Source organism: Haliaeetus leucocephalus, unplaced genomic scaffold (genome assembly GCF_000737465.1).
Source record: "Haliaeetus leucocephalus isolate CR32 unplaced genomic scaffold, Haliaeetus_leucocephalus-4.0 Scaffold840, whole genome shotgun sequence".
NCBI classification, from domain to species: Eukaryota; Metazoa; Chordata; class Aves; order Accipitriformes; family Accipitridae; genus Haliaeetus; species Haliaeetus leucocephalus.
This window is the reverse complement of record NW_010973276.1, coordinates 4,423,360-4,449,403: the sequence shown is the minus strand read 5'-3', so window position 1 is coordinate 4,449,403 and position 26,044 is coordinate 4,423,360. Positions and strand designations below refer to the sequence as shown.

At 56.0% G+C, this 26,044-nt stretch overlaps 1 protein-coding gene across 1 annotated transcript in view; it reads left to right on the top strand.

The window, feature by feature from the left end:
* The window catches only part of NCOR2 (nuclear receptor corepressor 2), a 179,768-nt gene that overhangs the window by 128,554 nt on the left and 25,170 nt on the right, over positions 1-26,044 (top strand). The window contains exons 18-27 of the mRNA XM_010582247.1: positions 1,234-1,376; positions 6,956-7,103; positions 9,820-10,375; positions 15,669-15,789; positions 16,765-17,002; positions 21,727-21,882; positions 22,473-22,612; positions 22,692-22,797; positions 23,512-23,616; positions 24,542-24,645. Coding sequence (XP_010580549.1) covers positions 1,234-1,376; positions 6,956-7,103; positions 9,820-10,375; positions 15,669-15,789; positions 16,765-17,002; positions 21,727-21,882; positions 22,473-22,612; positions 22,692-22,797; positions 23,512-23,616; positions 24,542-24,645 — 1,817 coding nt within the window. The remainder of the gene's footprint in view (positions 1-1,233; positions 1,377-6,955; positions 7,104-9,819; positions 10,376-15,668; positions 15,790-16,764; positions 17,003-21,726; positions 21,883-22,472; positions 22,613-22,691; positions 22,798-23,511; positions 23,617-24,541; positions 24,646-26,044) is intronic.

Below are 26,044 nucleotides of genomic sequence, written 5' to 3'. Positions count from 1 at the left end.
CTGTGGTTGGTAGCTTCTGGGCAGAAAAACCCCTAACAAAAGAGGAAGATGGTCTTAGGTTCATTCCCTCATTGTTTTCATCCTGAAGTCACCTTTTGTGGCAGTACTGTGCCCCTGGGCTCATAGTTTATCCGTCCCGTGCCCTACACAAGCTGCAGGGGAGGACCAGGGGAGCTGTTGGCCTGACGGTGGCATCACACGAGCAGCCAGGAGGCAGCCGGACCGGCACGACCCAGCTGGACCGGCAGTGTCCTGCAGGCTGGTGGCAGCTCCGGTCCCGCCAGGCACCACAGGAAGGACCAGCCACTCACCGGGAAGGATTGCAGGCAGAGAGGTTTTATTTCCCAGAAAGCCTGGATGGTCCTCACCCAGGTCACCTCCAGGAGCCTGGGATGGAGGGACCAGGGTGCTGCTGCACCCGTCCCTGGGCTGCGGTTGCGACTCCCACCTCCGGCTGTGGGACCGGGAGTGCCCAGACACCCCTGCAGAGACTGCAAGGACACAGGGTGCTGACTCGCTCCTTCCTCCTCCTCTTCCTCCTCCACCCTGCTGGGTTGCCCCAGTGCTGGCAGGAGCCCCATGCTCGGGTGGCACCATCTGGCCAGGATTGCCAGACCTTGGAGTGATGCCTGACCTGGGAAGCCACTTTTGCTCATGAGCCTGCAATCAGCACTAATCGCCCGGCACGCCTCTTCCCCGCCTGGGACATCACCTGGGCTTCCCTGCCTGCGTGCTGCCACTTCCCTGCCCAGGTTCTTCCTCCCTGTCTGTAACAGGACTCTCTGCTCCAACTCCCTGAACTGCCTTGTCACCCCGGTCCGAGTCATCTCTGGGGCACAGGAGGGTGGGAAAAGCTTTTGCTTCATGGTAGGGACTGAGAGCTGCTGTCCCAAGTTCTCCTGGGCTTGCCAACACCTCCTGCAGCCATCTCAAAGGGAAGGGAGCACCACTTGCCCTCCTGACTACCCGGTGGCTGGCCGAGACGCGGCTGTGGGACACATTTTGTTCCGGAGACGGTCAGCATAGTGCCTTTTTTCCCCTTGGAAAGAAAAACGGGCTCTCATAGGTCATCCCCTTGCCTAGGAAGCCGTTTAGACGGGTGCTAGTGACCATATTGTTCCTGTGGAGTTTGGCTTGTGCAGAGGATGTTTCCCATCCTGCATGGATAATGCTGCCCTTGTGCGAGCGTATCTGGTGTTAAACCCTTCTCCTTTTTCCCTTCTCCGACCACAGGTCTCCTTGAGCATGGGCGGAACTGGTCAGCCATTGCCAGGATGGTGGGCTCCAAGACCGTGTCACAGTGCAAAAACTTCTACTTCAACTACAAGAAGAGGCAGAACCTGGATGAGATTCTACAGCAGCACAAACTGAAAATGGTGAGAGCCCTGTCTCAACCTGCACCGGGCACCATAGATATTTCCTAGCAAGTCCTTGCATGCTTCCCACAGCCAAGGGGGGTCTTTATCATCTCGGAGCGAAAGCTCTGAGGACTGGGGAGCGGTGCAGGAAAGGACTGTCCACCCATTTGTCTCTGGGAGGTCTGGAGGAGGGAGAGCTGCTGTGTGGGAGATGCCTGGGCGTCTGGAGCATGGCTGGTACGCGGGGAGATAAGGAGCAGAAGGAGGAGCGGGGTTGCGGTGCGTTGGCCAGGACTCCAGCTCAGTCCCAGCTGCACAAATACTTTGACGCCGGCGAGGTTGTGCCGTTTCACCCCAGTGAGCAGAGAGCCCGGCTGGGCCACGCAGCTCTGTGCCTTGCAGGTACCACAGTTAACCCGGTAAACTGCCAGTTTGCCCCAAAGAAATTCAGGGGTTTAGGACAACATGAGGAAAAGCTGGTCCAGACACGGATGTCTGTTGTCTTTAGGGCTGCGAGCAGACGCGCAGATCTCTCCGTGCCTCAGTTTCCCCATCAGAAGGGGATAATGCTGCTTCTTTTCTGGCATGCTGTGCAGGGCCCGAGTGAAGCAGGGTTTGTTTAGTGATCCGGAGGTAGGACGAACTGCTAAGAGCAACTAAGGATTATAATTATTTCATTTGTAGAGTATCCTGGGGTTCCCAGTTTCTGGCTAATAGAATTCACATGGCTAAACCCCCAAGGGGTGCTTTGAAAATGCAAAGGACAATGTTCAATGCAGGAATCTCTCCAAGCAAGCTATTACAGCAAGAGTAAAAAGAAAGACAGGAAAACATTCAATGACTCACCCAGGAATTTAATATCCTAGTCAGTCTATAGGAATGAGAGAAAGAGAAGACATCGGCGATTCTTTTTTATTAATTCTCTATGCACAGAGACACTCCTGTGTTCCCATGTTTCACCGAATTGTTTTTAGAAACAAAGCAAACAAACTATATAAAAGACCCCAAAACCGATATAAAGACTGGAATGAAATGTGCATCAAGCCCTCTGAATATAAAATGTTACGTTAGAAAGATACCATTGTTCATTACTAGGGAGAATCTGAAATAAGATCATACAGCTTAGCTGGCAGTGGAGCCGGTGTATATTAATTTACTCTGCTTCCTAATGTTGCAGAAATTATATCACGGAAATGTTTTTCTGCAGAACCACATTTTTCTCTGCATCCGTCCCTCCAAGGCAGCCGCTAGACTTCTCCAGTCTAATTGCTCACTCTCACTTGCAGTTTATATCAGCATCATCATTTTATTTTTTGAGCATTGGAGGCTATGGGATTCGGTTGTGGAGGAGAACAATGAACGTTCAGCTGTTATTTATTGTACTCTATTGTTTTGTGGCAACAGCAGATGCCAGAAAGCTGAATAAAATAAAAGGACAACTGAGATTAAATTGCCATAGACCTTCCTTCCTGACTCCTAAATATATTCCCAAGCAAACCAAGCCTCCAAATCTCATCCTATACTCAGTAGTCAGCCGTGACCTCTACGGAGGAAGCACGTGGCGAGGCAGCGTGGCATCACCTAGTTTTGCCATGACATCCCCTGATTATTCCCTGACCTCACCACCAACAGCTATTGCTGATAATGTGTGGGGAAACACAGTGGCTCTGCTTTTCTTCCTCTTGCTTAATGAGAGTAAACTTAATTAGCAGATCTCATTCGTTTCCCAAATGGGGCTCATTAATATTGTAGCCTCCTCTTCCAGGTAGCTGTGACACCGGGTTTCAGCAGTGTGCAGGCGACTCGGAGGAGCTGCGGGCAGGCGGCAGTGGCTGGTGTGGGACGGGAAGCAGAGCCTGGCAAGGTCCCTCCGTCCCCAAAACATGGCACAACGCAGTGCAGAGTGGGATGTCCCCCTTCCCTGTGCTGGGACGGTGCTGGGTGGGATGGGGCCAGGCTTTTTGGCAGCCCCTTGTCCCCTTGCACACTGAACCCTGGCTGGCCAGAGCCCGAGGAGCTCTGGGGATGAGGGGACCCTCCCTCGGAGCATCCAGGGAGCATCCAGCATTAGGAAGAAGGGCTTGGGTTGCAACAGGCAAAGGTGTCTGGCATGGTGATGCTCCTTTTCCGCCTCTCCAGAGCCCGCATGGTCCATACGCTCCCACATGCGGTGTTTGGGGTTTTAATTTGAAGACCCATCCTTTTACTGGAGAAGTTGCCCTCTGGGGAAAGAGCACACGGGGGCCGGGGAGCTGTGCATGGGCTGTGTCAGCACACAGAGCCCCATTTCCTCTCTCCCCTGAGCTGCTCAGCGTTCAGGAGACCTTTCTCCAGCCTGTTTGAGGAGGGGAATCCCACTGTGGTCCTGGCTCAACGGGGCTGCATGCCACAGATCCTCACCCTCCTCCCTCTGCAAGCACCCCGATGGATTGGGGTGTCCTTGCCAGCCAGCTGCACCACGGGACAGGCAGCCTGTTACTGCTGGGACAGGGTCAGGCCACCTTGAGGCTTCGCTTTATCTGCCCTGCTGTGTGTTTTGGCTTGGGTTTGCTGCCAAGCAGCTCGGATGTGTCCCAGGCATCAGCGTCACTTAGCCTTGACCTTCTGCACACTGCGCTCTTTAATCTTGGCATTTAAGGAAAGCAGGGCATTGGGATACATGGTGTCCTCAGAGCTGCTCTTTTTGTTAGCGGTTGGAGATGAAGCACTGTTTTCACCAGGACCTGTTTGCGGTGTGGTTGACACTTTGGTCTAGTGACTGCTGGGGCTTGTTTTGGCTTGTGCAGCAACGATGGGCGAGTTAACCCCTGGGCTGGTCCTGGTTGCTGCTCCTGCTTGGAGGACCAATGCTTTGGAACTCCCTGAGCAACATTTCTTCAATTTCTTGCTTTTTTTGGGGTGGTGCTGGCTTCGCCTAGCAAAGCTGCTTCAGGAGGACAGCCTGGTGACCTCTTCTTCTGGAGAGTGAAAAAGTCTGCCTTGCCTTGGTGCAGAGCCTTGGTCTCAGGGTGGGGAACCGAGACCCTCCTCACCGCGGTGGCGGAGAGATCCTGCCTCTGGGGTCACCACTCTGCCCCTTCCCATCGCTTCTGGCTGCTTCCGCGGCAGAGCACGGGAGTCACTCTGTGGTTAGACCTAGTCCTGGTGGGGTCTCAAACAGGCATCATGATGGCACACCAGTCTGGGACTGCCTAGTCCTGCTCTTAGGTCAGGCTGAGGCTGATGCTGATGGGAGGTACTCATGATGGCTCCGTGTCGGCAGCAAGGTTTGGAAGTTGTTTTGGCTGTTGTCTCTGTGTCAGGTGGTGAGTGCAAGGGGAGGCCAAATTTGTCGGGACAGCCGCTCTGCTGGCGAGGCAGAAGGCCAGAGAGTTGTCGTGCCTGAGGGCTGGTGGCATCTCCAGCTCCTCCTCCAGGACAGGTGGTGCAGGTGAACTTGTGGTGGGAGGCAGTGCCCAGCACCCGGGATGGCAGGAGGAGAGGTGGGGGAAGAGCTGCCCATCCCTGCCAGGCTGGGAGTCAGCGTGGTAGGGCTGGCTGGGGACCAGGTGCCCGGGAGGACACCGTAGAGGAGCAGGCATGGAGTGACCCCTCATGCAGCATTCAGTGTCCTCGCTGTGCACAGCGTGTCTCCTCAGTGGTCTTGGCGAGGCAGACTGCTTAAGTGGCACCAAGTCCTGGACGCTCCTGCAAAAATACCTGGTGGCAGTTAGAGAGCAGAGACCCTGTGGGCTGGAATAGCATAAAATGAGCATCAGAGTGCCCATAGCAAATGATCCTGGCACCTTCCCGTGGCCTCGATGGTAATCACTTGGATTAAGAGTACGTTATGACGATGGGAGACGCCTAGTCCCAGGAATGGCTCACAGAGACTCTTCCATGTCTGCCACAGCTGTGGTTAGGATCCTGTGTCAGACGTGGTAGTCCTGTGGCTGCTTACGGAGGCAGAGGAGAGAGGGACCTCTTTCCTGGGCAGGGTGCCGGGAGCAAGACCGCACGAGGCAGCCAGAGCTGTTGGCATTGTAAGAGGTGAGATGGTGGCCTAAACATATCTCTAGATGTAGCCAGGATCTGCTGCCTGGATTTCACATCATCTTCCCTAAATACCAGCAGTGGGGTCTGCCAGGAGAGGGATGTACAGTGTCCCTGGGGCAGCTCACTGCTCCGCTCTGCCGGCAGCCACTGGCCCCCCGGCTCTGGCCAAGTAGGGTGCTGAGGCAGAGGCTGGTTCCCGGCTAATTCCCCAGAGAGGAGCTTGCTCCTGCCTGCAGCTGAGTCACGGACCCGTGAGTAAGAGGCAGAGAAGTCTTTGCCATAGTAACGTCAGTGCTTTGTCACCGCATTAGCGTGATGGGCAACTGCTGCTTCAGACAGAAACGTGCGGTTGCTGAATCGCTGCCGTGGCAGAGGCGCGAACGCTGGCAGTGCCGGGGCATCGCTGCCGCTACTGGGATGGGGTGAAGGCACCGTGGAGCCCTGCCTTCCTCCTGCCGCCTCTCCGTGCCTTCACAGAGCCCTTTCTCAAGTGCCTTTTTTCCCTCTCTCCTGCCCAGTTTGATAAAAATAGATTTTGAGCAAGCAGCGTTTCCAAGCAAAAAGCAGTTGTATTTGTTTGTTTTATCTGGAAGTTTTTTAAAGGATTGAAAAGCTGGGGGGGAGGGAAGGGGGGACCAGCTCTTCCCAGCGCAGAGATCCAGCAGCAAAGTTAACGTTTCCACCACGGCTTTATCTTTTCATCCATGTAAATAAACGTCCTACACACGTCATTCATGTGGGGTTTGCAGGGAGAGCCGGAGATGATGGGCCTGTTCCTACTGGTAATATTTACTCAAGCAACAAGAGCAGGAAACAATAGCAAAGCCGAGACTTTTCCTTTAGATCGGCAGGAGGGAGCAGCTGTCCGCACCCTCGTGGCTGTGGCACGTGCCCTGACGAGGGGGGACGGGGCTGTCTCGGGCAGGACGGGCACCAGGCAGCTCACCTTTGGGATGCCATGCCGCACGGAGCGTCCCCACTGCCCACTGGCGACAGCCTCCCCGGCACAGGAGTCAAAGTCCTTTGGCAGCACCTGCTGCAGGGGACGCAAAAGCTGGTGCGCAAAAATGTTGGCTGGGCCATATCTGGGGCGTCAGCTTCATTATCTGCAGATAAGCGTCAAGCCGCAGCCGCACATTTCTGTAGCTGGAGGTAGCGCCTGGAAATGTGCGGGATGAACATGTTGCACATCCGTAGTGAGCGGACGCGGGACCACGGGGCTTTTGCCTGCCCTGCACTGGTGACTTCTGCACGCGCGTCCCTTGTCCACACGTCCATGCCATCCCTCCCTTGGGGGCTCGCTACCGCCTGGGCTGGAGCTCCACGTGGAGCTGGGCTGGCCATTGCACAGTGGTCAAAGATTTTGGGCAGGTGAGACCATACTGCCGGGCTTTCAGCAGGCAAGTCCGGACGCGAGGACTGATACTCAGAGGGTTTACCCTGGGCAGGGGGCCATGGTGGTGTTAGGATCCCTCTTGACCCTTCGGGCAGGACCGGTGCTCTCTGCTCCCATATGGCTCCCGATGGGCTTTCCTTCTCACCATCCTCTGCCTCTTCCGCAGGAGAAAGAAAGGAACGCCAAGAGAAAGAAGAAAAAAGGCACTGCCGTTCAAAACGAAGAAGCTGCCTTCCCTCCTGCAGCTGAGGACGAGGAGATGGAGGTGTCGGGGACAAGTGGCAATGAGGAGGAGATGGCCGAGGAGGCAGAAGGTGAGGCAGCGGGGGGGCTGCGGTGGGGGGATGCACTCAGCTCTCCTGGCTTTGCTGTGCAGTTGCAGCAGAGGCACCGCACACGGCCTCTCCGGGGCTGCAAATGTCAGTGCTTGCAGGGGGTCATGTCTGTCACCCCAAAGCCACACAGAGGTGACGGCATCCTGCAGCACGAGCTGCTCATGGCATTTTGGATGCCTCTGGATTTCATGCTTGAGAGGAGTGCCCTGGATCACCGCCCTCCTCCTGTGTCTGTCTGGAGGGATGTTTATTTTGGGAAGGTCGTGCAATGCAGGAGCTCTGTTACCAGCAGCCTCCGCCGTGGCTGCCAGGCGCCTACGGGGATCCCGGGGGGCATGGGGAGGCTTACAGGAGCCTCCGTGGCCCAGGGGCTCCTCGGCCCCCACATCGAGGCTGCACATAAAGGGCTTACCTGGAACTTGGAGCGGTCCCAGCGGCTTCTCCTCGCCCAGGAGAAGAGCAAGCCCTTTGGTTTCCAGTTTCCATCAGCACACACTCCCTAGAGCACCCAGCTTACTGGGGCTTGGCACACTTATATGCTCTTGTAAACCACATTTCATGGTGTTTTCCCCCTTCAGGGGGTGCCTGCGTGCTCAGCAGGGTTAGGTAGCCACCGCTGCAGGCTCTGGAGAAGCTTAGCATGTGCTCAAGGAGGGATAACCCACTAGGGTTTGAATGTGCCCATCCGTGTCCCGTCAGGGCATTGCTGCCACTGCTGCCCCAGGCAGTGGAGCCCACGCTGCCAGCAAAGGCAAGGGAAGCCGCGGTCTCCCACTGGCGAGGCTGGTGTACCTTGGCGGGTCTTTTCCTCCTCCTTTCCCTTTTAAGGCCGTGTTTTCCTCCCTCCCAGCCATACCAAAGAAAGGAAACAACTTGAAAGTGACAATTTTCAGCTATTTATCCCTTAGAAAGCGCGGCAGCGAGTTTGGAGAAAATGTGCGTAATTTTCCAACAATAGGCCCATTTGACTTCTGTCAAAGTAATTTAATAACTTAACCAGCACTGCTGGCACCACGCTGGTTCCTGGCCTTAGCACCCAGGCTAATGGGACTCGAAATGGGAAATCTTTTCAAATCATCGTTGCAAGTGACTCATTACAAGGCAGATTCCAGGTAAATCTTTGTGCGAGGTGATACGTGACTCAGAGGCATAAAGTAAAAGGTAGTTATTGCTCTTTGTAAGAGTGCCTGAGAGGAAACAATGGCTTTTTGAGATCAGAGATGGATCTCTTGACATGCTCCCGAGCCTTAACACTCCAAGCCTCATCTCTTGTTCTGCTGCTGGGGTGGGCTACGGAGCTGAAGAAAGGTGTAAGCAGGCGGGATGAAATGTCAGGGCCAGAGAAGTGCCAGGGTGGTGTTATGCACGAGATGGCCCCTGGCTCTGGGGTGACATTTGGGGATGCTCAGGCAATAGCTTGGTGTTGAGTGGCCATGTGGCTGGCCAGGGACGGGAGGAAGGAGAGGGACTTGGCATGGGGGTTATGGTGTAGACCATGGATTCAGCATCTGGAGGGAGTGCTCAGGAGCCTAGAGCTTGGTTGAGCCTGGGACAAGCCACGGTTGGATGGCCCGGCACGACATTCAGAGTAGCATCGAGTGGCAGTCAGGGAGAGTTTGGCCAAATGTGCTATAAATCTTGTCCCTGGGTGGGTGACGTGACCCCTCATTGCTTGATTGTAAGCGAGTAAAGGTTGGAGAAGGCTGAGATTCCTGATGAGTGTGGCGCATTTTCCTGCCAAGGAAGGATGGATGTGCTCCAATGTACGGCTCTTGGGACACAGTACCTCTGTGTGCTCATCTTGCAAGCGTTTGAAAGCTGTCTGTGCTGCTATGGAGAGCAACAAGTCTAGGGATGCACATGAAGAAGCCTTTGGGCATGAGCGTAAGAGCCCTGCCTGGTGGGGACGTGCTGAGGTGGGACCGTGGAAGTCTCCTGGTGCTCCTGGCCCTGGCTGTGTTTGTCCGGCAAAGCCCTGGAGGGAATGATCCTCTCCCCAGCCGTAGAAACAATCTCTCGACAGCACCTTCATCTGCACCGGTGCATGGACGCTCATGCTTCCAGCTCACCTCAAGCTGTTGGTGGCAGATTTGAGAGTGATCCTTTCCATGTAATAATTAACCTGTCCCGCAGCACTGCCAGCACTTTCCTTTCGCCGACCCTGACCTCCTTTCTTCTGCCACTGGCAGCTTAAGTAACAACAAACACACGCAGTGTTTTGGTATGGTCCCCAGCTGCCCTGGGGGTGGCAGAGCCAGGGACACAGGCGACGTAAGTCAGCAAGCAGGGTGCCAGCGAGGTGCCTGGTCCTGGCGGAGCAGAGCTGGTCCAGAGCCATGGGTGCGAGGACAAGGAGGGAGCAGGTCCAGTCCTATAGATCCAGCCAGCAGCCAGGGTTTTCCCTAAAAATCCAGCTTCCCAGTCGCTCGGTCTCCAGGCTTTCGGGCATGTGGTTTTGCGTTCGGGTGGGGGTTAACAACAGTTGTCGTGCTGGGCAAGCAAAGAGGCCCCCAGAGCATCCCTTTGCTTAGTAGGCTCTGGATCCGGGGATCCCGGTGCAGCTCTCCCAGCCCCGGGATCATCTCCCCCTCGGAGGAACGAGGGCGTTCTCCTCCCAAGGGAGGGGGTGGAGGCAGCGATATGGGAAGCGAGAATCTCGGGCTGATCCTTATTTTTATTTCTTCCCTTTTCTCAGCTGCAGTAAATAACAGCTCCGACACAGAGAGCATTCCCTCGCCGAGGCCCGAAGCGAAAGAAGGAGGCGAAAACGGGGCCAAGGCAACACCCGGGCCAGGAGGTGACTCCGGCGCAGAACCAGCAGTCAAGTTGGAAGAGGCTCCAACACCCCCCGACGCTCCCCCCGCTCCCCCCGCCAACCCCGCTCCTGCTGCCAGCCCTCCTCCAGAGGCAGCTCCCGAGCCGCCAAGCAGTGAGGAGAAGGTGCAGGAGGACCTGGTGGTGGACGTGGTGAAAACGGAGGAGCCGGAGGAGAAGGTGAGCGAAGAGCCCTGCAAGAGCGAGGTGAAGAAGGAGGAGAGCGAAGACAGCCAGGAGAAGGACAAGGGGAATGACAAGAAGGCAGAAAGCGGCATCAGCGGCGGAGGGACAGTGGGGACAGAGGGGACGCCCAAGGCTGAGAAGAAGGAGAGCCATAAAGGCAGTAAAGGCCCTGGGGTGAACCCCGACAGCGACTCCAGCGCGACCTGCAGCGCGGATGAGATGGACGAGCAGGATGCTGTGGACAAGAGCAGGTAGGAGCAGGGACGGAGGTGGGCAAGTGCATGGCCCAAGGGCCAGACGAGCATCTCCATTGCATGCCGCAGTGCCCACGTGTGCCCTGCTGTGTCCCCACGTAGCTGTGACCCTTTGGCCATTGCTTGCCAAGGGGCCATGACACAACGGGCAGTGCGATGTCCCAACGTACGGGTGCTACTGGGCAATGGCCGTGAGCAGGTGTTGGGTGCAGAGCCGCTGTGTCTGCTGGTGGCAGCCCATCTGGGTGACGCAATGGAGCGGGACGTGCCCTTGGGGACAGTGGAGTTGTGGAGAGGCGCCGGCTGGAGTGCCAGCATCCAGGGTTGGGAACGGTTTCTGTCTGAGTCGGCGCTGGCAGGAGAGAAGTCACTTCAGGGACCTGTTCCCAATGCAGAGAGGAGGCGAGTTGCTCCCTTGGCAGAGATGCTGCTTGGATCTGTAGGGGTGAATTATCCTTCCTGGCCTTAAAGGGAGGAGAACAGTGTGGGCTGTGTGAGGTTTCCCGGGGCCATGCCACCGGGTCTTCACCTGAGCTGCCGCAGTCCCAAGCCCTCCACTCACCCCTGGGGCTGGCAGCCGAGGACACCTCTGACCCTTCGTGGATGGCTCTTGGAACAGGGAGGGGAAACACTGGCGTCCTCCTTGGAGAAACGTCCTGCTCCCCTCCTGGCTTTTCCCACAGACCCCACCCCACCCAAGAGCCTCACAAATGGGGAGGAGGTTTCCTGGTTTGTAAAGAATATGTATGAATACATGCGTCTTTGTAGCGCTGATTTTTCTAGTGGCTCCTGCTTCCATCCACGCTGGCTCCTGGGCCAGGTGGGACTCCTGAGTCCACCGTGCCATTGTACGTAGAGACAGCAGTCCCTCCCCGCCTCGGAGCTGGGCTGGGACTGGAGGCTGGCGTCCTGCATCCCGCATCCCTCCTGTGGGCTTGCAGGGGGCAGTTTGGCAGCAAGATGGGTGCTACCAGGCTAGGCGGGCTGCATGCAGCGCTGTGGCCGGGGCTATTTAAAAAAACCAACCAAGCAAAGCAACAGGACAAGGCAGTAGGGAGCCATCATGCGTCTCCACCACTCTTAATGGCCTCCACGGTTTCCCTGTGATGGATGCAGGAGCCAGTGGGTGAGCGCTGCTCATGCGAGAGCATCCTCCGCGCTGCCCGGCTGCCCCAGGGGAGCAGCCCCTCTTGCTGCCAAGCAGCTGGAAGCGGCACTGATGATGCCGAGGGGTGGTGCGGATGCCGCTGGCCCCGGCCCCGTGGCAGGGCTGAGGCCTCTTGGCTGCGATGCTCCTCTCCCGCAGTGGATGGAGTCCAGCACCACCCCTCCCCACCCTCTCCTCCTTCCCAGATGGGAGAAAACCTCCCAGCAAGGGAGAGTGAGGCCAGCAGGGCTGCACTCCTCAAGTTTAATGTTAACCCAACCAAAAACAGGACAGCAGTGGCTTGTACTGACTTCCCAGCAGCAAAGGAGCGAGTCGTCTTGGGAGTGACTTTTGCATCCCCAGCTCCTCGCTGACTCAGCGCCTATCTCACTTGTCAAACAGTTACCAGCTTCCAGGAATATTAAACATTAAACAGGCGTCCCGCAGCTCCCGGGCCGCTCCTCTTATCCGGTGCGGCGGTGAAGCGCGGGTGATAAGCAGAGCCTGCCGGCACGAGAAAGCTGCAGTCGACGCCGGTGCCTGGCGCTGCCCAGCCTGGGAGCCCCAGGAGCACCCACGGGATCGGTCCACAGCCGGCTCAGAGGTTTCGGCACCGTCGTGTTCCCAGCGGGCTTCCCCAGTGTAGCTTTGCTCCCTTGCATTTCCCACCGGCCAAGGGCTGCTCGCTCGCAGGCGGTTACCGCAGCCCCGCTGCTGCAGCGTGACTCGCGATGAGCAGGACGAGGCTGCCGAGATGCCGCGTGAGCCGCCCCATCACCGCATCACCCGATGCTCGCCCGCCCACCCAGCGCCGGCGGGGCGTGGGTGCTCTTCCCTGCGCTTGTAAAAGCACCAAGGCATCCGCGGCATCTCCCAGAAGGGGATGGAGGATGGCTGGGATGTCCCTGCGGTGAGAGGGAAGGGGTGCAGGGTTGGCGTGAGACGTAGGGGCAGCCTTTTTTGGGTCCTCCTGCAGTTCACACTAGCCAAGACAGGTCCGGGAGAAGGAGGCGCAGCCTTTACTCATCAAAGCTGAAGAAGGCAGCTAATTGTCTGTGGTTCCATGCAGTGTGCACTGCAAGAGGGCTGCTGCTAGTGCTGCCAGCACTGCGGCTCAGTGGGAGGTCACGCCAGATTGGGGACGCGTGAGGGAGGCCATGAACAGTCACCCGCTGCGGAGCTGCAGCACGGAGAGGAGACATCTGCCTGTAAGCATTGCACCGAGCCACCCTGCACTGTGCATCCCCATCACTGGCTCAGCCGTAGGTGCGAGGACTGTGCCGGGCCAGCACCATGTTGGTGCCGTAGCCCTGGCTCGGGGGAGCCCATTGGGGAAATCTGGTAGCCGTCACCTTTGCACAACTACTGTGTGTGCAAGGAATTGTGTTTGGCTGGGTCACGTGTCAGTGTGTTGGCTCACCTGGCAATGAAGCTGGTCCCCGTCTCTGGTGGAAGGTGAAGGATTTTGGGGAACACAGTGTCCTCGTCACCCCCAAAACTTCGTGCCTGGGAGGGGATATTTCCACACTGCTGAGGCTCAGCTGTGTCCATGCCGACCCCTTCCTGCTCCAACCCTTTTCCCATCCCTCCCAACGCCATCACCCATGTTTAGGAACTGGTGGTTGGGTTTGGGAGGCCCTGGGTTGGCAGCGCCTGGATACGAGATGCTGAGGGTCGTTCATCTGATGACTTCCAGAGTAAAGTACCCAACAGCCTTGTGTCCTGCACAAGGTCTGCTGGGAGGGACATAATAAATTATGCAGTTTGCGTATTGGTGAATTTAATACTGACTCTGGCTTCCTAAGTGTCAGGATCCTGGAGGGCTTTAGGAAACCTGAGGATCTTAAGGGTACTTAAAGGGTCCTTAAGGGTGCTTAAATGCATCTCTTGCAAGCACCACGAGTGCACGGGGCAGCCGCCGGGGCGGTTGCTCTGCCAGGGGCTGCCAGGGCTGGCAGGACCCCGCTTGCTGATCAAGCTTGCCAGTTTCTGGAAAATCAGGCTGTTTAGCTAAATGTTCCTCAAGAATCGCTGGTGAGGAGGAGAGCGGTGCTGAGCGCAACCGCAGCTGCTGAGATCTGTCCCGCGCCACTAGCAGTGACAGTGACATGAAGCTGGGCCAGCGCTGCCAGGTTGGTCACCTCCTGGTGAGCACCAGGACCCGTCTCGGTGCATGGGTGACATGTTACCGGCCTGGCGGCACTGGCATCTGGGGTGAAGTGGCAGAAGAGGAACATTTTGCCAGCACCGGGAGCCGAGCTGGCTGGCAGCCTGCGCTGGCTGCCCTGCCTCCCAGATGAGGGTTGCCCAGAAAAAAATTGCCATTTTTCAAAAATAATAAGAGATTAGCTTCTTTTAGGTAAAATCAGAGACCAAAGGGCCGGGGGATTGCGGCCAGGGCTGCAGAGCGTGCTGTGAACATGAGCCTTCCCCAGCTCGGCAGCCCCAGAAGAGCGGTGCTGCAGCTCAGCATGGTGTCAAGGTCTAGGGAGCAAGTGCTGGGTGCCCTTGTCCCCAGCCATATGCCTCAGCAGACTTTGGGGCGTTGCACCCTTCCGGGAGCCCCGTGTCCCCCACAGCATGGCTTCACAACACCCATGTGGCTCCGCAGGCAGACAACGTTCCAATTCTTTGGGGAGCAGCTCAGATTTGCTGCCTCTTGCCTGGTCTCCCCTGGGTGCCCAACCAGAGCACCCCGGTCGCAATCCAAAGGTGGGTCCCCTTCCTCTCTGATGCTGGGCACTGCACAGAGCAAGGGCTGGGGCAGTCCCAGCACCGTGATGAGTTTATTCCCCGCACATGGCCCCGCCACGCTTGTTTATTCATCCAAGGGTGAGCATGGAATGACCTTGAAATTTATAGGCTGAAGAAAGCAGTGAAATAACAGCTAAAATAAACAAATCAAGCTGTAAAGCTTGGAAACTATGAACTGGCTTCAACAAATTGGAGTCGGGAGGGAGAGAAGGTGGAGATGGCCTGGAGAGACGTGGTCCCCAGGGTCTCGGCATGAGCTCAGGAGCTGGACACACCGAGGGCTTGACCCATGGGCTTCGTGTGCCTCCATCCCCACCCCATTTCGGTGGCACCATGGAGATGCCCACCTCTCACCATTCGCACAGGGGCTCAGCGTGGCTGTCTGAGTGTCTACCAGGCAACTCAAAACAGCCAAGGGGAAGAGCGAGTGGCGAGGGTGCAGAGCTGCACAGCTGCTGGGCTAAACACCAAATCCCATCCAAATCCAGCCTCTCACCTTTCAAGTGATCTGAGCACCCTGGCCACGTGCACGTGGTGGCTTGCCCAGGCTTTAGCACCTTGATAAAAGACACTCCTTGCGGAGGGGCATGAGGCTGATCCCAAGCGCCAGGCGAGCACCACGTGTGAGCTCCAGAGAGTAGCGTGATGCCCAAATGAAATCTGAACTTGTCACCCTGCTCTGTAGCTCCCAGCTCTGGGCTCCAGTTCTCCCTTGGGTTTATTCTGGACAGCAGCAGATTTGCTAGAAATAGTTAGCATAGGGGATGAGGGAAAGAGGGCTCGAGAGGCTGTTGAGCGAGACGTAATGGTCTTATTTGAGCACAGAGCCCTGTGGGGGTTGTCTTTGGAAAGCAGGAGCTGAATCCCATCCTGCTCTCCGCCTCCCCTCGGCCTTGTCATCCCGTAGCAAAGCTGCCCTAGTTGCTGGCTGGGCATTGCTGGGCTGGGTTGTGTTCCCCTCTGAGCCTACCCTCATACACCAGAATGACCCAGGGGCGCCTGCAGCCCACCAAGGTTGAAGTTGAGACACCTCCCCAGTGGCTGCGGGTCCCCTGTGCTTTGGGCAGCATGGCAGATTTTCTTGCTGAGCAACCTCCTGTCAGACAAGCATCCTTGTGGTGGATGCTGAGATCTTTGGAGTGGTAGTTGCCATCTAAACAGGTTTGGGGCCGGGCAGCAGCTTGCAGGGCTGGAAGCCCGAGTGCACAATGTATTCAAGAGCCCAGATTCCCAGCAGCGAGCAGTGGTCCAGCACGCTCCTCTCTGATGAAGAGGATGTCCTCTAGGCTCAGCAGCATAAAACATGATCATCTGCAGGGCATGGGGGAGCGATGAGACATGGAGCTTGTCCATGGCATTGCCCAGTTGACATGTGTGTTTTGTATCCAGGTTGCTGTCCCCCCGGCCCAGCCTGCTCAACACCGCCAGCGATGCCAGGCTGAACTCCTCGCCGCAGAAGCCTCTGGACCTGAAACAGCTGAAGCAGCGTGCTGCTGCCATCCCTCCCATCGTGAGTACCCCACCAGCAAGGGACGGGACTGGGAGCACAGCGGCTACTTAAGCCTCGTGCATGCTTTTCCGTCAGGCTGCATCTCCTGTGTGGCGTACATCAGGGTTGCAAGGATGTGCTTATCCCTGCGGATGACCGAGCTCATGATCTGCAGAGATCTGTGCCTGAGCGGTGCGAGCCCACCAGCAGGCAAGGTGCTCTCTGTGCAGAGCGTGCTCTCAGCTGGTGGAGCAGCTCTGCCAGCAACGTTTGGATGTCCCTTGAGCTCTTTTATCAGAAAGTCGTGGGAGGTCTGGACAGAAAAAGCTTCTCATTGCCACATGACTGCTGCCTCCCGTTGCTTTAAAAAGCGAGTGTGCACCTTCCCAGCCCTGCGCTTCTCTTCATCTCATGTGCTTGAAATATTTGTGCTCTTCCTCATTGAGAAGGTCTGCTTGGTCCCCCTTTTTGGCTATCCAGTGGCCATGTACTGAAAGAACATGTATTCTCCGAGGCTGGTGGTTCCTCCTGGTGCAGTGGCTTGGGCTGTGACAAAAAGCACCCCGCTAACTCCAGGGTCGACGCCAGAGGAGCAGCAGTGCAGGGTGGGCAGGGAGGAAATCCCTGCTTTTGGGTTTTGAGTACTTAGGGAAGACCCGTTCCTGATGCTCTTCCAGTTTCCCATGTTACAGCTTAAGATGTGGCTGCTGTAATGTAATTTCTGGCAAAAGCTACAAGCACTTAACTGTAGATTAGAGGTTTTAAACAAGGGAAGTCTGAGGGCTCTCCTACAGTATCACCAGCACAGAGCTGATACTCTTTGTTGTGGGCTTTTTTAATCTCCTGTGGCTGGTGAGCTTTGGAGCCCTGTTTGGGCTGGTAAGACTTGCAGTGATAGTGTGGGGCAGGTGCTTCTCGTAACACCTTGATGTCTCCAAGACTGTTGCGGATGTCAACAGCACGTGACAAGTGTCACCAACTCTTATTGCTTTGCAGATTTCTGAAGGTTTCTCGGAGGGGATATTGCAGAGTGGAAGTGTGAAGCCTCAGGTGCCTCCCCATGCCTTGGCCCTCTACCAGCAGCAGATCACAAAAGCCCATGAGTCTGCCCGAGAGGACATGCCCCCGAGCAAGCTATCGCAGTCCCAGCAGCAGCAGGCTGAGAAGGAGCAGCAGCAGCCAAGCAGCAGTCCCAGGGGAAAGAGCAGGAGCCCTGCTGTTGGTGACAAGGAAGGTAGGACATGTGCGCGTGTCGGTGCGTGTTTATCCGCACAGAAATGCCTGGTGTGTGCAGCTGTACGCAGCCGGCAGCTTTCCTCCTCTTAGGTGAAAGCTTGCTTCAACCCTTGAAAGCTCTTTAATAGCATCTTGAAGCAGGACGAGAGAGGCATGGCTAATTTCCCATGTTCATTAGACAGTACATCATGTCTCATTGAGCCTACAGCAAACACCGGGCCAGTGTCGAGCACTGAGGAGGTGAAGATTGCCTTTATTAGCATCTCTGCCATTCACTTGAGAGCAAAGGGGCCTGGAGGCATGCCAGGGCTCCGGGTACAATGGCTCTTTTCTACCTTGCTGGCTTTCTATAAAGAATGCTTTTAATGCTCAGCGGGGACCATTATTTCATTTAAAATCAATGCTAATACTGTGACTCGGAGTCCAAAGGTTCCTGTAAAGATTCCCAGTGCTTTCTCCCCGGAATAGCTCTGATGTGGTTTGGCTGCCTAATGAGCAATTCAGAGTTTCCCACCGTAGAGCATCTAAAGCATTATTAGCTTGAGCACCTGGGGATCAAGGTTAAGGAGAGACGGGAAGTCCTGATAAGACCATCCTCTAAATGTGTTTTTAATCTGAGTGTCAGAGTCTGTTCCAGTTCAGAGTCTGTGTCCCTGCCCCCTGTAGCCAGCCTGCGGTTCAGTTGCCCGTGAAGATGAGACGCTGTCACCAGTGGCACAATCAGAGGAGCAGGGAAGTTGAGCTGGGTGGGTGCAATGTCCCCCAGTGCTGGATCCTGCACAGGGATGGGCGCAGCTGCAAAAATTACCTGCTTATGCATGGAGATGGAAGGTGGATAAGACTACACTGACGAGGCAGATCTGCACTGGACCTGGGCTGTGATCTTTGCTGGAAAATCGCTCCACTAGTTCACCCTCTGGCAGCCAGGATCTTAGCAGCCTGCTCTGCAGTGTCCAGGCCCAAATATTTATTCTTCAAGCTGTCACATCCCTCTGGACAAAACGATGTGCTTGCAGGAAGAGTTGGTTGCTGGCGCTTGGCCAAATTTTCTTTAAACAATAAATAGTGCTGTGTGTGCATCGCACCTCCAGAATGTTTTGCGTATAAGCAAAGAAGGTGACTGCTCACCTTGAAAGAAAGGGAGTTCCCCCTGAGTCATGGTGTTGCCACCCATGAAGTCCCATCTCCACCTGATCTTGTCCTGCTGTGCTCATGTTTGCTGCCCAAGCGGAACAGTTCCCCTCCAGCTCTTCCCCAACAGCGGCAGGTAATCAGGTTTGATCTCCTGCGCTGTAATCCTGTGCGGATCTGGTCTTGCACAGCTCAGCTTCCTGGTGAGCTGGGTGGCAGGTCAGCGCTCAAACCCAGAGCTCTGCATCGCCGACATCCCAGTGCCACAGCTCCAGCTTCCTCCTGGCCACGGAAGGATGAGGAGATGAGGCAGATTTGTGTGTTAGGTAAAAGGCAGGGTTTAGGGGTTAGATTAACCATGCCATTCTGCAACCTGTTGGCACCATTATTAAATGCAAAGATCTGATACCCTGGTGGATTTTTTTTATGGCTTTGTTCTCTGCAAAGCACTAATGATATGAAGCAATTTATTCTCTCCTCTCACACCTGTAGTGCTCTGAATCTTCCATGTTAATGAAGCTAATTAGGTGTCCCTGTACACCTGCAAACATCTCAGCAGGTCTTGGGCTCCAGCTGTGTGATCTCTAAACCCTGTGTAGCTGTGCATGCTTGCTGGCTACCACCGTGGGTCTGGGTTGCACATGGACCTTAGGGAATTATAGGCTGGTCTTCTCTGTTCGTGATGGGAATGCATCTCCCATTTGAAAACTAGCAGGTTTGCGATGAGTCACCTCAAGGGGAGAAATCAAGTCCCCCGAAGCCCTGATTTCAGTATGGGTATGGACTCAGGCAGCAGCTCAGTGCTGTGGATCAGGGGTTAGAGGGGAGATAGCCAGATAGTCCTGGCAAATGGGTGTACGTCCCTTCCCTCCCCTGCTCTCCGAGGCGTGCCGGTGAAGTGGCAAGCATCCACACTGCAGACATTGCGCTGCCACACCACCTCTACATGGGCCTCGCTGTAAACGGGAGAGTCCAGCACAGCCTGCAAAGCCTTCAGGAGAGCAGCTCTGTGCCACCTCCTAGGAAGGAGCCAGCTCCGCCGGAGCAGGTACTCCCGTTCCTCCCCTGCTCGATAAGAGAGCTTGAACTCTTGCAACCGCTCCAGAGATCAACATCCTTCACACCGCTCTGGATCCGCTTCAAAGCCAAGTCTTGCACACATCCTGGCCGAGGCGTTGGCTGCATTGCAGCTGCTGGCTGGGGCCGTATCGGCTTGGAGGGCGGCCAGCCCAGCCGTACCTTCCTGAGCACTGCCCTCCTCTCCCCTGCCTTCCAAGACGAGCTGCTAATCACGGGGCCAGGCAGAGGCAGGCAGCCCTGCCTGCATCTCGCCGACAGGCAGACGGATCCCTTTTCCCATTGCCGAGTCGCCGTCGGGCATATCTTTGGTTATCACTCGGCGGTTTGAAAGTCAGCGGTATGTTTTGTGTTGATTTAGTTGTGTTTCATTTGGCCTTTGTAGGCAATGGGGAGCCAAGAGCATTAATTTGGATGACGGATCATATAAACTCTGACTCCTTCACTCCCATTCCAGGGGCTTGATAAACGGTAATAGGAACTCTCTCTTCCCTGCATAAGTGCTATTTTATCAAAAGCTGGCTGAGTTATAGCCACCCTCTAATGTGGGGGCAATTAGGAACTGGCCACATTTCACAGGCTGGAGAGGCACACAGGGGAGGGGACGGCTCCCGCAGGGAGGGGAGGAGGATGGGGCTCTCCAAGAGCCATCCAGGGTGCACGTAGCCTTGGCTGACAGTGCCTTGTCATCAGAGAGCATCTTCGGCCGGGACATCCCAGCACCGTTCACCCCCGCCTGAGCAGAGCTGAGTGGGACTGAGCTGAAGGGGAGGAAAATTGGGGAGCACGGATGTGCCAGGGACTCTCTGCTGGTCTGGAGGATGTGTCTGGATTCCCCCGTGCTGGCAGGACAAAGAGATCCTCTCTGAGGTCCAGTGTGGGGAGAGAAGAGGCTGCAGCCAAGGAACAACCCCGCCAGGCTGCAGAGGTGTGAGTGCGTGGACATCTCTATGTGCCGATGATGGATTTCTTCTCTCACTGAACGGGACAAGAATAATCTTCCAGCTTCTGAGTACACTGAGCATTAATAACGATAATGCAGTAAAGCCTCATGAAATTGGGCCTCTGATAATCTACTTGCCCTATTATTAGGCTTAGCAGGATTCAGGCATCTATTTTTATCAAAATCTTATGGTTAAAGGCTGGGTTCATTTGTGATTGCTATTGTTTACTGCCCATTTTCTAATTTCTGGTCAGTGCGGACGTTACGCAGGTGGGTCTGGGGAAGAAGGGCAGTGCAAAATTAAGTGTTCATCGATTACAAGCAAATCCTACCAAACCTGCCTCTAATCCATCCAGAAAAGGCTGCCTCATCTGTCAGCTCAGCAAAGGATGAGGATGCAGTTGGGATAGAGCTGGTGCAGATGAAGCCCCTCTTTTCCCTGGCACCCTGCAGAGCATGGCAGTGTTTGGGCATCCCTCACACAGCTCCTCCATCATTAAGCACTTCATGGCCTCCAATCGGCCTTTTTATAGCCCGGGTCAACCCAGCCTGGCATCCAGTATACCCTGAGCCAGATGATTTCAGGAAGCTTTCCTGCCCCCAGCCCCGGTGCCTTGCAGAGGACCAGGAAGCCACCCCGCTCCCCACAGAGGCATCTGGTCATCCTGCAGAGCCCGTCTGGATCTTCATTTGCCTTTGACAGTCTCGTACAGCGTTCTTATTCCAGGTGTTTGGAGAACATCTGCATGTTATTCCCTTGCTGTCCTAAGAAGCTGATGCCATTATTTCTGGCTGCTTCTCGCAGCCTACAAATGGTTTCTAGCCAGCAGCCATCCTTTAAGAGCGGCTGAGCTGTCGCAATGGGATGTGGGGATGAGCTTGTTCCCTGTATGCCAGCACACGGTGGTGCCTGGCAGTGGCCTGGGGCTCCCCAGGCACCCCATGACCAGCTGCACACCACAGACCATGTTGTCACCAGTGAGCTGATGTCCACTGGATGTCCACCACATGCCAGAGGGATGCCAACATTGGTGCCTCTTGGATTTAACCTCAATGAAGGGTTTGGCAGGATCCTCATTAGTCCCCCCAGCCCTGCTATGGTGGCTGATGCGGAGCTGTGGGCACAGGCAGGAGCTGCCCAGGAGCGGTTTGCACATGGCCAAGTTCTGGCGAGGAGCTGGACCCTGCACTCGTCCCAGTGACCGGCTGCTGGGGTTAGCCGCTGCTCCGGCTGCATGCGGAACACCGTCTCTCCTGGGCGGGCTGGGAAGTCCATGGAGGTCCCGGCTGGCCGTGAGCACCAGCAGAGTCACCAACACGGACATCTGTCCTCCCCGCTGCGCTTTAAGCATCTGAGTAAAATAAATGCTGTCAAATCCAGGCAGTGACACTGAGACTTCTTCCTTTTAGTTTGGTTGGGGAATTCAGCCCTGATCTTATGGCCAGCTTGGACTGAACTGAAGCCACTTCCCATGCAGGGAGCTGGCTCTGGCTTCCCTGCCTGTGCCTGCAGGGATCGCTCACCCGTGGGGGCCGCTGAGCAAGCTGGTTGCTTTCTGTTTTCCTTGCAGAAAAGTCTGTGCATTTCTCATCCATCGCAGAGGCTCAGAAGCTGAGCGCGGAGCCGACGGCTGCCTCGTGCTGGCCCCCTGTCCTGTCCTACTCCCGGGATGTGATAAAAACCTCTCCCCAGGCAGAGCCCCACTTGTTTCAGTATAACCCACCAGGCAAGTAAAAGCCGCCGGCTACGTGGTGTGTGCCCTCCGTCCTGACCCGAGCCTGAGCGCAGAGGCTGTGGTTGCAGCCAGTGTTGCAGGTCGTGCTCTTAAGTCAATGCAGCTTTTTGGGGAGGGGGTAAGAGAGAGGGTTCAGCAGAAACCTGCTAGCACCTCGCTTTGGCCCAGCACGGAGCTCCCTCACTGCTAATGCAGCGGTCTGAGGGTGGCCAGGCAGGTGTCCCAGCTCTGGCCAGGGCAGGTTTAGGCGCGTGGTTTGTCGCAGAACAGTGTGGGTGCTCCCTATACAGCCCACGGTGCAAAGTCAGGCAGGTTTTATCCCTCACTGTACTGTCCCTCTCCGGCTGGAGGGCAGACAAGTCGGGCGCAGAACATCCTCAGGCTGCGGAGGGGACAAGGCCATCATTTAAACTATTCCAGTCCTTTCCAAAACGATCGTGTGACTTGGATCCTAGTGCAGGCTCACAGCCAGCCAGTTCACTGCATCTAGCCCCTGCTCCCTCCCTTGCCCTTTTTCTCTCCGATAGCTGCAGCTGCTCTGCCTTCCCTCGGTCTTGCTAACGCTCGTGTTTTCTGCACAGGACACCCCATCCCACTAAACCTGCATGACAGCTCTCGCGCAGGGCTGCAGAGGCTAGCGAGCATCTCCAACCCTCCTCCCCTCATCTCCTCCACCAAGCACCCCTCTGTGCTGGAGAGACCCGTCGGATCCATTTCCCAGGTAGGGTGTCGGGTGTGAGCGGTGGAGACACCTCGCAGGGATCAGCAGCCTCTCCCTGACCTCTCCTCTCGCACCGCAGGGCATGCCCATCCAGCTCCACACACCCTACAGCTCCGAGCATGCCAAAGTCCCTGTTGGCTCCATCACCATGGGCCTGCCGCTGACCATGGATCCCAAGAAACTGGGTAAGAAATTGGGAGGCAAGTGATTTCTCACATGCTCCAAGAACAGCGGGGAGAGAGCTTGCCGGCGGCATAGGGAAAGGAGGAGCACAGGACACAGCAAGGGAGCAGAGAGACATGCTAAGAGGATGAAAGGATTAGTCTGTCAGGAGAGCATAGACATAGGGAGCTATATTTGTGCAGTATAGGAAAGTAGCAACTCGGTCAGGGATGCATCCCAGCCTATAAATACCCTCCAGCTAATACTGTGATCGAAGGAAGGAAATATATTGCTGCTCCCCAGGCCGGTAGGATAAAGAGTAAATGGCCTGAAGTGAACAAAGAAAGTGTTTAGTCTGCAGATTTGGAAGCATTTCTTAACAGCAGGAGGGGTTGGAGCAGGACCGAGTCTGGGAAGGGGGGAGTCAGGCCCTATTTCCCGATGTGCGTGGGTCCCATTATAAATTAGCACTGGGTTTTCAATGCCAGCCCCGTTCCTGGTGCGGGCAGCACCCAGCAGTGCCTTTGCCAGGGCGAGAACAATGCTCTGGCTTTGCTCGCCAGCGGTTGTGCGTTCTGTCAACCGCCGCAGCCTTGACGGCCATCCCAAAGCAGCGGGGACGGCGAAGGCGCCGAGGAGGTGCCAGCCCGGGGCTGGCGGAGATGAAAGCCTCGAGGAGCCAAGGGCTGCGGCCCCGTGCCCTGCACCTACGCTGATACGTGATTAATGTTTTCCAGTGCCTTTTCCTGGAGTAAAGCAGGAACAACTTTCTCCTAGAAGCCAGGCCAGCCAGCCGGAAAGTCTGGTTCTGCAGCCGTCCCAGGAGGGCTCCATCCTGCGGGGTGAGGAGCCGGGGGCGGGAGGCGTGTGCCCCGGCTGCGGGAGGGGAGGGATGCTGGCACTGCCCAGCCTGGTGAACGCCGCGCTGGCTGTGGCTGCCCGGCAATTTCGGGTTTGATTTCTGGGGTTGTGCCCAGCCGAAGGGGTGTCTTCTCTCCTTCTGTCTGGCATTACAAGTGGGGTGGCAGATAGGTCTGTACAATGTCCGAACATTTCTAGCCATCTCCCCAAATTGGGGCCTTGGGCATTTTGTGTTGGAGGGGCACCCCAAAATCGGTTGGTTAAGACAAAGCAAGACCTGTTTAAATGCAATTGATTGGTTTTCAGGTTTTTTACTGTTGCTGCTGCAGCTGGGCAGGGACCACATTTCATTTAAATCTAGCCCTCCTATGTTTCTTTCCCCATTAGCTAGGCAGAAGAAAATAAATGCAAAGGTGTTGCTTTTAAGTGCAAATTCTGGTTCGTGAAAACCCCCCAGCTGAGGCAGTCGGATGCACGAGTGCAGTGGGCTGGCTCCAACCCAGCACAGATAACAAGCAAATGAACCCAAACAACCGCAAGCTGCATCTCACCAGAGATCTGCTCTGATCACATCAGGAGAGGCTGAGACAGGCTGTGCTTTCTCTCAGGCCCATAAATCTGCCCAGCCCCTCCATGAAGGCAACAGGGAGCTGATAGCCTCAAAATACCCATTTTTTCTGCCTCCCAGCCCCAGGCTTGCAGGGCTGGGTCCCTCAGAGGGCAGGCTGGGAAGGGCTCTGCAAGCCACAGGATTTAACACTGACATCTTTTGGAGGGCTTTCCCTCCAGTACCTCAGCTTGCTAGAGATTGAATCGAATCCTGTGCTTAGTCAGTAGTCTTAGCCCCACAGGTTTTGTGCTGAACAGCAAATCCAGCCCCCAGCTCACCGGCTTTGTGTCCTACAGGTACTTCCCTCAGCTCTGCCTCGGGAGGAAGCATCACCAAGGGAACACCCACATCCAGACCCCCTCCGGAATCGCCCATCACCTACCGAGGGTCCATCACACATGTAGGTCCCTCGTCTCCAGCGGTTTTTGCTTCCTGGGTGCTGGTGGCTGCAGCTCGCGGTGCTGGACGCGGGGACTCGGGGTTTGCGGGGCGCACTGAGTGTGCGGCACGGGGCTGAGCAGCATGGGGCTGTGCAATACTCCCGTCCCATGGAGCTACTCGGAGAGGTCTGCGGCCAGAGCCTTTGCAAACGGCCTCCGCTCGGGATGGCACGAGCCCTGTCCCGTGTGCTGAGCCTGCAGAAGAGCAGAGCTCGACAAGCAGCGATGCAGAGCCTTACAGCATGTCTAAACCCCCCTTTGCTTCTCACAGCTGTCAGGAACAGAGGCGAAAGCAGCTTTAAATGGCCCTGGGAAAATAATCTTGCCAGTGCAATAAAGTGGAGTGGAGAGAAGGAGGAGATGGGTGGAGGGCCCTGGCCAGGCGGAGGAGAGGGGGAGGCTGCGAGGTGCATGTAAGGTAGTGAGGTCTCCTGCCAGGGCTGAACGTGCTGCTCTGGGGGGGTCCTGCCCAAAGGCTCTCTTGAGCAGGAAGATGCTTTGGCCTTAATCTCCACCATCCATCTTCGGAAGAGCAGCTGGCAAGCGGGCAATAGTTTTTTGCAGTGTGAGTTATTGCTCATCTGGTAACAGAGCGGAGAGCATTAAAAAAAAAATATCTGTTTCCCGTAGGGATTTTATCTGGCCATCATTCAGATATTTAAAGCCACTCATGCTCAGATTTTTGCCTGTCTCCTTCAAGGAGGGTGACCATATTCCCTTTGACCATGGGGACCTGAACCTGAATCCTGGCCCAGAGCAAAGGCTTAACTTGCCTGGTGCTCTGCATCCAACAGCTGCCAGGAGCAGATGCTCGGGGGCTGTAAATAACCCATCAGAGCAAATGCAGGCCCCATCCCCTCGCTTGCCCCTGCAGCAGCTATGGGCAGCAATAGGTGGGCATGAAGGGTCTTGAGCACTACATGCCAGAGATCAGATGAGCAGTTTGCTCAGGCAGTATTTTACATCCATCTAGATTGCTTTGTTTGGCTTGGGAATAAGGTACCAAGCCCAGACTCAGGGCATTACCTACCTCTCCTGCTGGCCCAGCGGCCCGCATCCCTCTGCTCCTGTTGGGGAGAAGGAGCCCCCCCGTTCCCGCAGCAGCTCCAGGTACCAGAGCTGACATTTGATCTCAGATTAGTCATCCAGTTTGCAGAAGGCAGATCTTGAATATATGCTCTCTGCTCTGAAGCCATCTGTCATCACTTGCTTTCAAATCCCCTCTGAGCACGTCCGCGGAAGGAAGATGACTTACCTGGGGCTGGGAGAGCCGGCTGGGAAAGCCGTTACTGGATGTGAGGGCGAACGATCAGAGCATCAAACCCACGTGCCAGCACATCCCGGCAGCTGCGGTGGGGT